The sequence below is a fragment of the Lycorma delicatula genome, chromosome 1, assembly GCF_047948215.1.
Source record: "Lycorma delicatula isolate Av1 chromosome 1, ASM4794821v1, whole genome shotgun sequence".
NCBI lineage: Eukaryota > Metazoa > Arthropoda > Insecta > Hemiptera > Fulgoridae > Lycorma > Lycorma delicatula.
The window spans coordinates 85,895,490-85,911,276 of record NC_134455.1 but is presented as its reverse complement, the minus strand read 5'-3'; the positions used below and the strand labels follow the sequence as shown (position 1 = coordinate 85,911,276).

General features: G+C 36.4%; 1 protein-coding gene across 1 annotated transcript; it reads left to right on the top strand.

Moving 5' to 3' along the window:
* Positions 1–10,267: 10,267 nt before the first annotated feature.
* On the top strand, positions 10,268–15,328 carry LOC142319808 (small ribosomal subunit protein eS26-like). The gene is made up of 4 exons (XM_075357490.1): positions 10,268–10,425; positions 11,562–11,739; positions 12,245–12,375; positions 15,233–15,328. Exons 1-4 carry the CDS (start codon positions 10,423–10,425, stop codon positions 15,272–15,274), a joined length of 354 nt encoding a protein of 117 aa, XP_075213605.1. The 5' UTR covers positions 10,268–10,422; the 3' UTR covers positions 15,275–15,328.
* The last annotated feature ends 459 nt before the right edge of the window (positions 15,329–15,787 follow it).

The window sequence follows — 15,787 nt, the reverse complement described above, 5'->3', positions numbered from 1 at the left end:
GGTCCCGGTGGCTTTGGGCGCAATGTGAGAGATTCTACGTTCTCTGCATGGTTCATTAAGATCCGTTGGAGCACCAGCAAATCTGTTCCGACCAATGCAGAAGGCTGTGTTGCTGGATACATGCCTCTTGGTCCGTCAGTACATCACAAGCTCGAGCGATAAGATAACGCCTGTTCTTGAAGGGCCACCTGATCGTCATCAGATAGAGCTGCAGACGGGGGACAATGGCCGTTAACATCTGGCAGTTCATAAATTTTTATGTCTGGTATTTTGCCTTTCATTCATACATTTTACCCATAGTTTTCAATAGTTCATGTTACCATATACAATGCATCTCAGAACAATAGTTATAGCTCCTGCGCCTTGCCTATGGGCCGGCCAGGATGCTTTTTACTGGGCTTGCCCAAGAGAATAATAATAATAATGCCCTGAGGTAGATAATCCCCACGTCCGGAACACAACATCTACGTTCCACGTCCAGGGCGGCAACAGCTGTACTCGCGTACATTACATATAGCTGGCTAACGGGGTTCCGAGTGTTGTTTCTTGGATATGCTTTTTTCGGCCGATTTTCATCAATAGGCCGTATTACAGGACTGCACTTCGCGGCCACCTGCAAATACGAAATTCTTAACGATTATGGAAATGGATTGATACTACCTTTAGAGCTGGCGATGTGGCGGCCACGGTCGAAGTTATTTGCAGGTGTAACGGAGACCTTTCGCTGTCCACATGCCCCCTGCGATGGCAAGCATGTAGTTAAGGTGCCCATGTTGTTCGGGGCATGGGAGCCCTGAAAGCCTCGGTGTGTAAGTGCCTGGAGTCAGTGCAGAGACTGCGCATCCGCTCTCTGCCAGGACATATGCCGGTTCCACCGGAGTACCGGAACGGACCTCTAGGGTTTGTAGCCCTGGAGTGGGGGTGTATCCCGGCGGCTAGCCTTACTACAGCAGGGATCAACTGTTCATGCAAACTGAACAACCAAACGTGGCAGAGGGTTCACGGAAACACCCTCGTCTAGAACCAGCCGTTTCGCCTGAGGCAAAACGGAGAAAGCGCGCGGAATCTCGTAAAATTGAAGTTGAGGCTAGGAAAAGCTTGCAAAAAGCTTTCTTCAAAAGCAACGTTCCAAAGCCAAAATACTTAGTTGTTACAAAAGAAGACGGTAATTTCTCGAAGATGAGTCCATTCCTCATCGCTCGAGAAATAACAGAATGTGCTGGAGGCCCTGTTAAGGAAATTAAGAAAACTTTCACGGGATTTCATGTAGAGACTGTAAATGATATACAGTCACAGAAGATCCTAGGTCCTAAAAAAATTGGAGAACTAGCTGTACGTGTTGATCCCCACGGCACGCTCAACACCTCAAGGGGTGTTGTGGTCTGTCGGGATCTTCTTAACTGTACGGAGCAGGAAATTGTAGAAGAATTAGCACCGCAGGGAGTATTAGAATGTCGGAGGTTGAACATGAGAAGGAATGGCGAAGTCATACCTTCAGCATCCCATGTTCTTACATTTAACCGGCCTACTTTGCCGGAGAAGATAAGAGCGGGCATACATCGGTTGGATGTACGGGCATTTGTCCCGCAACTAATGCGATGCTTTAAGTGCCAACGCTTTGGACACACCGCTGTTAGGTGTGAGAGGCCGCAAATATGCGTGTGCGGTGATGAAGTTCATGAACGAGAGCCGTGTAAGGAGCCTCCTACTTGTATAAACTGCAGAGGACAGCATTCCTGTAGATCCAGGAACTGTCCTGTATACAAAGACGAAGTAGCTGTGCAGGAAGTAAAAACCCTGCAAAAGGTCAGCTACTTTGAAGCAAAGAAGATCATAAACGCCCGCAGACCTAGACCAACAACAACCTATGCTCAGGCTGCGGCTGCTGTTCCTGCTCCTGCTCCAGTTGCTGTTGATGAGAGTGCAATCATCAACAAACTTGCACCTACCTTGGCTGGCTTAATTAAGAGGATAATTGAAAATAAAATGAAGCCTCTCAGCACTAAAGAACCTGTTAAGCCAAGAATAATTGTACAGCCTCCTGAAGACACATCTCCAAAACAGAAAGTCGCTCCGGTACAAAAGAAAACGGACACTAAACCTGAAATCCAAGTCCGTCTTAGTGAGATTTTAGTTGATGAAAAGAAAGTGACAGCTACTAACTGAAGTGGCCTCTAAGGAAGTGGCCTCTAAGCCTCAGAGGCCACAAAAAATTTCACAGGGGGGACGAGTGTCCCCCCTTCCACAGGCGGTGACCGGTGCGACCCCCGTGTCTGGGGTCGGCCAAGTTGCCGCCCTACAATCGGCGCCTGTAACCGGTGCCGATCCATGACCGTCGTCGGCGGCTTCGATGGTCTCCGATTCGGAGACCGGAAGCTTTACGGGCGACGACCTTATCCACGAACACGATGATGTTCGTAAGATGGTGAAAAAAAGGAAAAAAGGGTGGCCGAAAAGCAAACCCAGACAATAATTTAATTTAAAATCAGCGAGTCGATAGTACAATGGAACATCAATGGATGTTTTTCAAACATCCATGAGCTCCAACGCTTGGTACCATCAATGGATGTTTTTCAAACATCCATGAGCTCCAACGCTTGGAAACTTTTTCAATGCCAGAGATGGATCGACGTCCTGTATAGATCTTGCACTTATAAGCGGATTGATAGCACCGAGGTACAGCTTCCATGTCATAGACGATCTGCATGGAAGCGATCATTTCCCGGTGCAAATTGTAACTGATGTTACAAGAAAAACATATCCCATCTCTAAAAGATGGTTATTTGATAAGGCAGACTGGACGAGCTTCACAGCTAGAACGATACTCCCTGAAACAACTGCAGTTATCGGAGACGATGTCGACGCCATAAGAAATGGAATAATTGAGTCGGCATCGAGATATATTCCCAAAACATCTGGAAAACTTACGAATAAACCCGTTCCATGGTGGAACGATGAAATTAGTGAAGCTATTAAAAGAAAGAAAAGAGCGTATAACGCCTTAAGAAACGTCCTACCCTACAAAATCTTATTGCCTTTAAAAAATACAGAGCGTATGCAAAACGTCTCATGATTGACTCGAAGAAACGATCCTGGCAGCAATACGTGTCATCCATCGACAGAACCACTACTGAGTCAGATGTTTGGAGGAAAGTGAAGGTGATCTGTGGCCGTAAAAATTTTGCGCCCATAACTAACCTTCAAGATGAAGATGGAATTAAGGACACTGCAAACGAAATCGCAGAGCTATTGTCCAATCACTTCGAGAAGGCCAGCAAAATGGCCAACTACGAGGAAGGTATTCGAACAAAAAAAGAACTCGAAGGTCTACTAAATTTTAGAACTGAGTATAGTTACTCATATAATGTACCATTTAAAATGGTTGAATTCGTGAAAGCGTTGGAAAAAGCAGGTAACACAGCTGCTGGTCCGGATGAAATCCATTATAATATGATCAGGCAGCTGAATACCACTGCAAAACGCAGATTATTAGAACTTTATAATCAAATATGGCGGGACGGAATGCACCCGCAGCAGTGGAAAAAAGCTCATGTTGTTCCAGTACCAAAGAAAAATAAAAATTTAACAGATCCCAATAGCTACCGTCCTATTTCCTTGACGTGTGATATGGGAAAAATACTGGAAAAAATTATTAATAATCGACTCGTCTGGGTTTTAGAAAAAGAAAACCTGATATCACCATATCAAACAGGTTTTCGACAGTACCATTCCACCACCGATCAAATGATCAACTTAAAGAACATTATATATAACAACTTTATTACAAGGAAACATTGTGTCGGAGTCTTCTTCGATCTTCAGAAGATATGACCTGGCGTTATGGAGTAATGCTCCAGATATATGACTGGGGCATTCGTGGCAATCAGCCAGTACTGCTCAGCAACTATATGAATGACCGTACTTTCCAAGTACGAATCAATAGCGAATATTCATCTATAAGAATCTTGAAAAATGGCATACCACAAGGTTCGCCGTTGAGCGGTACCTTGTTTATCATCGCCATTAATAAATTGATATTAGCCATTCCAGTAGAAATCAGCAAAAGCGTCTATGCTGATGATTTGGCAATTGTGTATGCCAGCAACAAGACTGCTATGGCGAGGTACAAATTGCAACGAGCGATCAGTACTCTAAATGAAGTTGCAAGGAATAACGGATTCCAATTCTCACCAGAAAAAACGTGCTGTGTACACTTTTGTAGGAAGAGAATTCCTCATCAAAGTCCTGCGTAGACAATTGATGATAATCCAATACAATATAAAGACAACGTAAGATATTTAGGACTAGTATTGGATAAATCCCTTACATGGGGATTACATATACAGGACTTTAGTGATAGATGCAAAAGAGCCCTGAACATTATAAAATGTTTATCGAACTTAAATTGGGGCTCAGACAAAGAGACATTATTGAGATTGTATAAAGCATTGGTTCAATCTAAACTAGACTACGGATGTATCGTATATTTATCCGCTAGAAAGTCGCACTTAAAAAAGTTAGACGTAGTTCATAATAGCGGAATAAGATATGCAACAGGCGCTTTCCGCACAAGTCCGGCGGCTAGTCTGATGTCTGAAGCCGGAATAATGCCACTACATTATAGAAGAGAGATCCTTTTGTTAAGATATGCAGCAAATGTATGGGCTTTCCCTGCTCATATAAATAATAAATTGTTTTCGAATCATCCTATGGCTGCAGTATATGAACATCGTGCTACCTATTCCAGACCAGCCGGAATTAGGTACCACGAATTAAGAAGGAAATACGAAATTGCTATACCAGAAACACTAGCAATTTCCACAAGAGAAATACTACCATGGCTCTTTCCAGCGGTAAATACTAGGTTGGATCTCTCTGAGGGAGAAATAAAAAAGAAACCAGCAGTTATCATCCAACAGGAATTTTTGGCAACCGTCAGTAGTTACGAAGAACATATTAGAATTTATACTGACGGTTCTAAAACCGAACGTGGTGTTGGATGCTCCATATATATAAATGGAGAAGCCCATTATTGGAAACTGCCAGATATGGCCAGTGTCTACACGGCAGAACTTACTGCCATTCAGCAAGCTCTTCGATACATAGAACATTATTGAGAAGAGAGAGTGCTAATATGTTTCGATTCTCTTAGTGCACTTATTGCAATTCGGAACAAGAACATTAAGGATGTCCTAACTGCAAACATCCTGTCCATTTTATACGTTCTAAATCAACGAGGACAGCGATGCGTATTTGTATGGTCTCCAGGGCATGCTGGTGTTGCAGGTAATGAAAGCGCAGACGAAGCTGCCAGAAGGGCAACAGTCTGCGATGTTTGGGATGCATTTCCCATAAGGGTGGCAGATGTTAAAAACTGTCTAACTGACATAAAAAACAAGTGGAATACTTATTGGAGGAGATAATGGAAATGAAGGCAAAATAGTTGCATATTTACACGCCAGTGGACTTATTAAAAGTCTATAAAAGTGAAAAATTTAAAGCTGTGTTAAAGAAACTCTAAGTAGTAGATTTATATACATAAGGGAGTCTCGAAGCGTGGCATGTATAATGACGGGAGGTAGTTCTCGCCCTGGCTCGCCTGCATTCAAGAGCAGTGAGTCGGGGTGTGTCCAATAATGCCTTGGAGGACCCTCAAGGGTAGACTGAGGACGCGAGACTATGGGTAAGCGCAATGCATGCCTGCAGCCTAGTAGGTCAGGAAGGGTAGCCTCCCCGCCGAGGGCCTTTTTGGCCGTCCTGAACAAGTGGTCAGATTTTTCTTATGACGCTTGGAGGACCCCGATGGATTACGTCCTACGAGACTGTTTATAGGGGGGAGTTAACTGCCATGTCATCCTGGGACGACTGATATACGGCTTAACGGCAGTTCTGGTCGCCTCGATGGTGCTTAAATTAATAAATAAACGAAACAGGTACAAGGAAACTTTTATTGTATAGACTTATATTTTCTTTTCATGTTCTTTGAGATATTATCTCAAATTTTAATATCAGGTCCCTTTACACCCCATAAGTGTTGTTTGTTTATTGTTGTGTTTTAATGTTTATTGCGTATTTTGAGTTTTTAAATAAAAATGTAAGGGCCCTTTTCACCCTTACATATGACGATTTTGATGGTGATACTAACCTCTTTTTTTAAAGAATGTGACGAGGGCTAATGACCTTAGCAGACGATGCCCGTAAAATACAAAAAAAAAATACAAAAATAATAATAATCCTCACGTCCGTAACACAACATCTACGTTCTACGTCCAGCGCGGCAACAGCTGTACTTACGTCAATGCGTATAGCTGGCTAACGAGGTTCCGAGTAAATTCCTCGGATATGCTTTTTCTTTTTGACCTGTATCCGTCTTAGGTCACGAGACGGATTGGATTTTCGGCCACCTGAAGGATATGAACAACTGAATGATTTGGAAATGGACTCATACCATATTTAGAGCTGGCGATGTGGCGGCCAGGGTCAATGTTATTGCAGGTGTAACGGAGACCCTTCCGTTGTCCACATGCCCCCTGCGATGGCAAGCATGTAGCAATGGTGCCCATGTATGTCGGTGCATGGGAGCTCTGAAAGCTTCGGTGAGTAGGAGCCTGGAGTCAGTGCAGAGATTGCGCATCCGCTTTCTGCCAGGACATATGCCGGTTCCACCGGAGTACCGGATCGGACCTCCAAGGTTAGTAGCCCTGGAGTGGGGTTGTACCCCGGCGGCTAGCCTTGCTACAGAAGGGTTCAACTTACATGAATATTCGCGAACAAACAAACGTGGCAGAGGTGCACGTAAACACCCCCGTTTAGAAACCGCCGATTCGCCACAACCGAAGAGGAAAAAGAGCAAGGAGTCAGATAAGATTAGAAAAGATGCTGATAGAATCAGTAGAGATTTGAGAAACGCTTTTTTTGGAAATAATGTTCCCAAACCAAGATTTTTGATTATTACGAAAGAAGAATGGTAACTTCCAAAAGGTTAGCCCATTCTTAATCGCTAGAGAAATAGCTAATTGTACTGGTGGTCCTGTCAAAGAAATCCAGAAGACTTTTAACGGATTGCACATCGAAACTATCAATGACAGTCAAAGCCAAAAAGTCCAGGAATTGAAGAAGATCGGTGTATTTGCGATATCTGTGCATCCGCATTGCACCCTTAACACATCCGGAGGAGTTTCTGTTTGCCGCGATCTTCTAAATTGTACAGAAGAAGAAATAGTACAGAAAATGTCTAGTCAGGGAGTGATTCAGTGTCGTAGGCTAACTATGAGAAGAAATGGTAAGGTTCTTCCTTCGGCCTCGCATGTATTGACATTCAATAGGCCAAATCTTCCTGAAAAGGTATGAGCTGGCATACATCGGCTTGATGTATGTGCTTTCATTCCGTAGCCTATGAGATATTTTAAGTGTTAACGATTCGGACACATTGCAACGCAGGAAATTTGCATATGTGGAATGAAGATACATGAGGGTGATCCATGTAAAGACCCTCCAATCTGTATTAATTTTAAAGGCCACTACAACTGCCGATCAAGGAACTGCCCAGTATATAAATTGGAAACGGCTATTCAGGAAGTTAAAATGCTTCAAAAAGTAAGTTATCCTGAAGCGAAGAAAATTGTTAGTCAACGAACACCTCAACTATCAACCACTTATGCAGAAGCAGCTGCTGCCCCTTCCTTATCAAAACTCAACGTGGAGCAGTTGCTTAATACGATGACACTAAGTCTTGCAACAATGATAGAAAGAATCATTGATACAAAGATTGAGTCTACTCATCGGTCAGAACCAATTAAACATGCGAAGGCTCATTCCCACACTGACGTCGTTGATATAAGAAACGCACCGACGCAGCATAAAAAACCAGCAAAACCTGTGATCATAACGCTACCAATTGACGTAATAATTAAAAATCCTGATTTATCTGGAAAAGACAAAAAGATCACTCAGTCATCGAGTCAGAAGCTTAAGGAAATGTGACAATAGTACAGGAAAAATCTGAGTGTACCGAAGTGGAGGTGCAAGTCATTATCGAGAAAGCAGAAGATACAGACGATATAAGAACTGTACTTATAGAGCCTCCAAAAGCTCAGCTTCAATGAGAGCATCTATTTCAGCCAGTCCTAGCACACCGTTACAGATTGAATCCAGTTCATCAGCCACCGAAAATGCATCGCTTGCTAGTTTAGATTCAATAGCTACGATGCTAACTGCACCAACAAAGCTTTCATCTCCTGATGTCAGCCGGAGAACGTCACTGGCATCAGAAAGAGAAGAAGACAAGGCCTCACTGGGTTTGCTCTAGTGCTCAGAGGACATTGTTCGAGACTCACTACGTACAGCCATTCACCCATCGGCACGATAGATCCCACCTTGGATTACGGTTGCGTTTCGTACGATGTCGCAACACCACCAAGTGTAAATGAAAGAGAAAATTGTGGTGGATGTTGTTGTGTAGTCGAGTAAATGTATATGTTGTAATTCGTGTAGTGTACTTGGTGTAGTATATGTGTGTAGTGAAACTGTATACTGTATACTGTGTAATTCGTGTATACTGTATGACTTTCTTTGAGAAAGTCATACAGTATTACTGAGCTTAATGATTATATTAAAACTTATGAGCCAGCTTTAACTGAGAAGCAACATTAAATTATGACTATACTTTCAACTGTCTGTTAACTAGAATGATTCATCTATTGAGCCAAAGGAACCGGTAAAACATTTTTAATTAACCTACTCCTCTCAAAAATTTTGTCTGAAAAACTGCATTAGCAACACTATCATTGGGAGTAACAGCTAACTTACTGCTGGGAGGAAGAACAGCTTTCCTCCCAGCTCATTGTTTAAATTTTCTAAGTTTAAATGTAAATAGAGGTAAAAATCAACAGCTAATTAAAAAAACTACTCTTATTTCTACTACAAATATCCTTCAAAAAGTAATTATAATGAATTCGAACAATTATTTACATCATGTCTATGTCATAAAATCTCATACTAAAAAATAATTACTTTTAAAATTGAACAATACAGTGAAAAATGGCCTAATATGTGAGTATAAAATTACATTACACACAATTTCATTAAAATGCAATAAATTTAATAATAATAATAATTATTCATCAACAACAAAACAAAAGATTGTATAACAATGAAAGATTCTCTAATGGGGAAGATGTCATTTAAAAATCTTCAATAATAGTTCATACCGATAAAGTGGGTACAATGGCCCAAAAAACTTGCCTGTACTTTAGAGGGTATATACAACCAGAATCAGGTAATGTGAGATTTTGTTTATTGTGGTTAGAGATTTTTATGAGAATCTTCTGATCATTCCAAGAGACATAAGAACTGATGAGATTGAAGCTTGCTTAAAAAAAAGTTTCCTTTGGGCTCATATTAAAGTTTGGTAAAGGTTGGTGGAAATTGATAGAATATTAAAAGATGCTGTACCTGACTGGATGCCGTTCGAACCTGGGATTTCCATCGAGACGCTACCTACCCTGCCACAGAGGTTGACAAAATAATTATTATAACATTAATTCCTCTCTCCCCTTCTGACTTTCCCGTATGTTTTAAAAGACTGAGATTTTTAATAACATCAGCATTCATTAAAACAATAGATAAATCTCAGCAATAAACCTTAAAGTAGCAGTAGTGGAGTAGATTTAGATAGTTATACTTTTCCCATGAGCAACTTATACAACAGTATCAAGAAGAGGGAATTCATCAAGCTTTTGTTTATTATCCTAAAGTTCAAGCTATAATGTGGTGTATATTGTTTTTTTGATAACATAAAAAATTTAATGATTGAGTAATAAACTGGATAGGGACTGGACGAAGTCAAGCATTTAATCTAGTATATAATTAAATTAAATACATATATAATTAGAAGAAGAAGAAGTATCAGGAAAATCAAAGAAGAGGTTGAACTTAAACTAGATGGGAGGAAAGAAGAAAGGATCAATTTAGAATGACATTATTTAACTGTAGGAGTTTCAAATAAACCGCTTCAAAGTTGTTTGAGGCTGCCGCCTTGAAATTATTGTATGGCTTTAGAGACATACATTAGAATTTATTAATATAGTTTAGTACGTAAGGATGCGAATTACGTTTGATTTTTATTACGTTTAGATGATATATATAGTTAAATAATCGGTATTCTTTTGAACTAAAAATGTAATATAATGGCTACATAATAAATGTGATTTAATTATTAATTGAAAGCTTGAAACTTTTCTTCAGAAGATTTGTTTGATTTCTTTATTTTATTGAAATAATGTAATATTAAAAATAACTTTTAATTTTTATATTTTTCATTTTGTAAGTTGCAAACCAATAATCACATTTCCACTGTGATCGGAAGTAAATAGACCACGTTGCGAGCTTAAGTTCTTTCCGTCGGTCTGTGAAAACTTAAAGATGGTAAGAAGTGAAATAGGTTTTTTTTGCTAGTTTATTAATCCTCAGTATGACGTTGTGGAATTAATTTTCAGGGTAGATGAATTAGTATTACGAATTTCAGTTTTAAGCAATATAATTGTGCTAATATAATTTTTCCTCATGTGTTAGGTCTTAAGCCTAAAAATATAATATTAGTTTTAAGTGCGTTGGGTTTTGAAAATTATTTTTCAGTAAGAGATTTAGTACCATAGAAGTGATTCTAAGTAATTGTTTGGTTTGTGTGTTAGGTGTCATGGGTTAGTATTTAAATTTGAGGGGGTTATGTTTCTTTAGGATCAAGTAGCGTTTGTATTGGGCATTGTTCATTATAATTATTTTTTTGAAATGTATCTAGTAGGAATGAGGAGTGCTTGTTTTAATTAGCTGTTGATTTTTACTTCTGTTAACGATTAGTAGTTAAAAATTGTGGTGAATGTACCATTAATTTGATTTCAATAGCGTTTGAAATCTTTTCATTATCATACAACTATTTTCTAGAATGTAAAACCAAACTTGAAATGAATTTACGAATTCCATGTTAACATAATGAATTTTGCTGGAAACAAATACTAAAGAAAGAATTCCTGTTACAATCGGAACTAATAAAAATAAACAATTATACTTACATTGCAAATTACTTGTAACAGATAAGGTAAGGTAAGCAATTTAAAAAGTTACAAAAATTAAAATGTAGCTTCGTGTTAGCATATAAAGTTTTTATTAATGGTTTTTTTTATCTCCGATGGCAGTTGAAGAAAACGCGGGAGAAAAATAATATTAAAAGTGCAAACTAAGCTATGGATAGCAAAACTGTGAGTATGAAACTGACTGCCTCGTTAAAGAGTTCAGATAACTTACAAAGATTTTTAGTTCTGCCCTTCCTAGCATTAGCATTGTTTCCATAAAATTCATCATTGGAAGGAAAGGCAGAAAATACCCAAATTGATTATGATAATCCTATCAGAAATATAAAATTGTGAAAATAGTTTTTTTTAATAAAAGAAAAAAAAGATGGGTATATTGGGAGATATCTACTGTTGAGATAAAATTTGAACAGTAAAGGCGTGCAATGATTTTGTAGAATTGAAAGTGAAGTTTTAAAGTAAAATTTTTTTCAGACCAAGAAGCGAAGGAATGGTGGACGTTCAAAACATGGCCGTGGCCATGTCAACCCTGTTCGTTGCACAAATTGTGCTAGATGTGTTCCAAAAGACAAAGCTATTAAGAAGTTTGTTATCCGTAACATAGTTGAAGCAGCTGCTGTTAGGGATATCACAGAAGCAAGTGTCTACAATTGTAAGTATTAGAAATTCAATCCTAAAACAGAGTTTATGTTTGCATTTTTATTCTAAACTGAAGTGTAGAAGTTACAGGAGTTTAAAATAAGTTATTTCTAATTCTACACATGCCTGAATTGTTTGTAGGAGCATATCAGCTGTTTATCTGGGTACTGCATATAAAACAATTTTCTTCTTAACAAATCCCCTTAAAACCTAATGCTCAGAGTATGCTTTCAACTGATTTATTTTAAATGTATTTACTTTTATATTAATTGTTATAGAGGTACTGATAATTATTTTGAAAGGTAATGCACATTCAAAATTCAGTAATCTTGGCATGAATAATTTCAGTTAAAAATTAAGTAATCTTGGCATGAATAATTTCAGTTATTGATTTTATTAATATTCTTTGACAACATATTTTAAATTTGTATAAATCTGTAAAATCTCATTTTACATATGCGACACAAAATTTTTATTTTATGTGTAATCATTATTTAAACATTTTTTCTCATTTTCAGCATACCAGCTGCCGAAATTGTATGCCAAGCTACATTACTGTGTCTCTTGTGCTATTCACTCAAAAGTTGTTAGAAATAGATCAAAGGAAGCCAGAAAGATAAGAACACCCCCAACAAGAAACTATCCTCGGGTATGTTGTACTTTCTTGTTGTATATTGAAACCAGTTTCCTTATCTATGTTTATAATTTATTAAGTTTGCATGTTATCTATTTTATTTTATTAATTCTAGTTTAAATCAGAATTTTAAAGTAACATTACAAAGGCTCAGGTAATTGCATCATATTTTTAAATGTAGCAAAAACTTAAACATTTAAATCTTAAATTTGCAATGTTTTTAACGTATTTATTTTCATTCAAACTTCTAGCTAACTAAGCTCATTTCATTGAAATATATGTTGATTTAAGGCTTCTTATGGTGCTTACAAAGTGATTGCCTTTAAAGTGCCAATACTTAAGGTGCAAGGTTACCTGTTAAATTTTTTTCTGTAATGGATTAATGACATGTTAATGTGTGGACATTGATTAATGTATGTTTTTGGAATGTTTTAACTTTCTGCTATTTCTGAGACTGTAAATAAAACAGAAAGAGGCAGTATGAATTGTATACATAGCCAGTTGTACAAGCAAACAAAATTTGTTGTCTTAATTTAATAATTAATCTCTCTTATATTCTGATGTTAAATTTTTATATTAAAAAATGATTTAATAAAAAGGTAAAGAAATATATAAAAAAAAATTAGCAATTAATGAGGTGAATTCTCATCGATGAAGTGTAATTATCTTAAGTTTATATAAAAAATTGTTTTATATAGATCTTCTGAAAACTAAAACGCTAAGCTACTGCAAGTTTTACACAAATTTAAATATACACAAACTTTACAAAAATAAATACACAATACTTTAGAAACTAAAGCAGTTGAATGTAATCTTCCAAAGAAATTTGAAAAGATTCTGCAGTTTTGTCAATTATTTGCTCCTGTGTAATGTATTCATCTTCATCTTGTACTTTTTTACATAAGGTTTACAATGCACATACTGTTTTATTTAAAACCAGACCAAACCATTTCAATAGAGTTTAAGTCTGGGTGGTATGGGTTTAATTGTAACACTTCATGTCAATTTTTTTTTGGCAAGTTCATCAAACCCTTTATATTTTTCTTTTTCCTTTTAATTATCTTGTATAGTTGAGGTTTCAGCATAGTAAATGGGAATGGAATTCTATAATTACATGTAACAAGTCCTTCATTTCTTGTATTAGATAATTTTTCTTGTAATGTTTGTAATAAGATCCATTGCCTAAAATTATCAAATTTTCAGGAAGATTTTTATCAACCCATTTTAAATAATTATTTGCATTCATAGATTCATGGTAGTCACCAGTTGTTGTTGCACTTGCTTTCCAGGATTACAATTGGTCTAGAATAAATCACATTTCACTCCCAACATGTATAATTATCAATCTGTTGTCTTTAGAAATTGGACCTAGAAGTCCTTCCCCTGAAGCATCCATGATTTTGTTGAAGGATGATGACAAAATATACATTTGATTAAGATATACAGTCTACCTGTTTCTGGTTCTGAATTTTTTGATTGCGTTTATGTACTCTATTGATTTAATTCTAACGTTATGATATTCAACAATCTCTGAATCTGCCAGATATGCCAGCAATTTCAGAATGGTGAGCAACTGCTTTTCTTTGAGATGAAATTCATTTACGGCCCATCTCACTACGCATATGTTGCAATCATTTAGGAGTGTTACTGGTTTGTCGTGTGGATTTTAAATTTTCTAGAGTACTGAAACAAGTAGAAGCCTCTGAAGAGATTTCTTGCAATTTTTTTTAATAACTCCTTTTTTTGTTTCCGTACTCTTTGAACTTATCATAATATTTTCTACTTAACTGCTATTCTTTCTTCATACTTTTGAATGGGAAGAGTATGCTTGTTGTCATTTTCCAACTTTCAAAATTTACTTGCTGCTTCTTTCGTGAATTTGTACACATTACTGTTTAACTCCCATTGTATTATAATTATAAATACAATTTAATTTTTTACAAGTCTGGATTTAAGTTCATTCATCCTGCTTGCAACTACAGATCAAATAAAAATATAATCTATAATATATACATACTACTACTATAAATAAGAAAAGCAAACTGCAGCACTGGCAGAATGCACTCAAAAATTCATAGATAAACAAAAATTATTATGCAAAGATTTCAAGTTTCAATATATTTTATAAATAGAATAAATATACTTGTTTTTATTTTGTGTATGATAATTGCGATAATTGCTATCGATGTTATGACTTACTATTAAGTCAGCTAATTAGAATGATGCATTTATAACAGTAACTCATACTAATTTAAAAGAAAATGTTGACTTTACATTTGTCGACACTTGCATTCAGTTTTGTCAATTTTGCATCATTTGTAATTTTTAATTGATGTTTCATAAATTATAATATAGATTAGAAATACTTAAACGATAATTACAAATGAAATAATTCAAGATAATTTTATCTTAATTGTATTTAATATTATAAAATAAATTATACTTAACACCAATTTCGAATAGGTTAAAAAATTTAACCTATCATGAACAGAGAAATTTTAAGAGAAATTTTTGTAGAATAATTTGTATACAGGACAAGAAATGTGTAGAATCGTTGGTATACAGGATGTTAGTTTCTTGACTGCAAGCTTAAAGTTTTTCATGCCCGCTACTATAAATGATTCTTGAACACCTTTTTATCCTTATATTTATAAAAAAAAAAATTTTTTACAAATACCAGTGACCATTAATCTGCGCAAAATTACCAAACAGCCACATAAATTTCTTAATAAGGTATAACTTCAATATCTGTAGAATTATTGTTTCAAAAACTGGTTGCCTCATTAGTTGTGGGTCATTGTAGTATTTATCAGAAATTGGTTATATATTAATTTTCAATGTTTTTAATTTTAATTTTTTTTTTTTTTTTTAGGAAATTATACGGCAGGGTGGTGGAGCCCAGGTTAGAAAATGAACTTAATAAAAGTCAACATTTTTTATTAACAATAAAAAGTATTCTTGGTTAAAATCTAAGTTAATTTTATTTAAAACCTTTATATTATTTTCATTTCCTTCTTTTTTCCTCTTGCCTTGGATAAAAATGTACAGTACATTTGCATTTGGAAACTGTTTTAGTTTTAAATCAACTAATGCAGATATAATAAGTTTGGTATTGCTGAGTATATCATTTAGCATATTTTTGAAAAAAAAGGCAGTATATCTTAAATATTTAATACTTTAATTTATTCCACAGTTTTTAAATAATTCTATTTGTGTGAATACAAATATACACTTGTACAGTGTTATATTCTTGCATGTTCAGTTAATTGTAAGTATAGAATCTAGAATTTGGTATATGAAAGTATATTTAGCAAACTGAATGAAGCTCTCCTTTAATACAAGTTAAGTGCTTTTTTTTTCTATCTCTGGGCCCCAGATGCCCACAGTATTAACTAGGATGCAACTAGCATTCTTTTTGCCAGACAGG

What these genes read in the sequence shown, in the direction of transcription:
- LOC142319808 (XM_075357490.1), top strand. An exon ending in AGAAGCAAGTGTCTACAATT is followed by an intron (nt 11,740 to 12,244) that starts GTAAGTATTAGA and finishes TCTCATTTTCAG; the next exon opens with CATACCAGCTGCCGAAATTG. An exon ending in CAACAAGAAACTATCCTCGG is followed by an intron (nt 12,376 to 15,232) that starts GTATGTTGTACT and finishes TTTTTTTTTTAG; the next exon opens with GAAATTATACGGCAGGGTGG.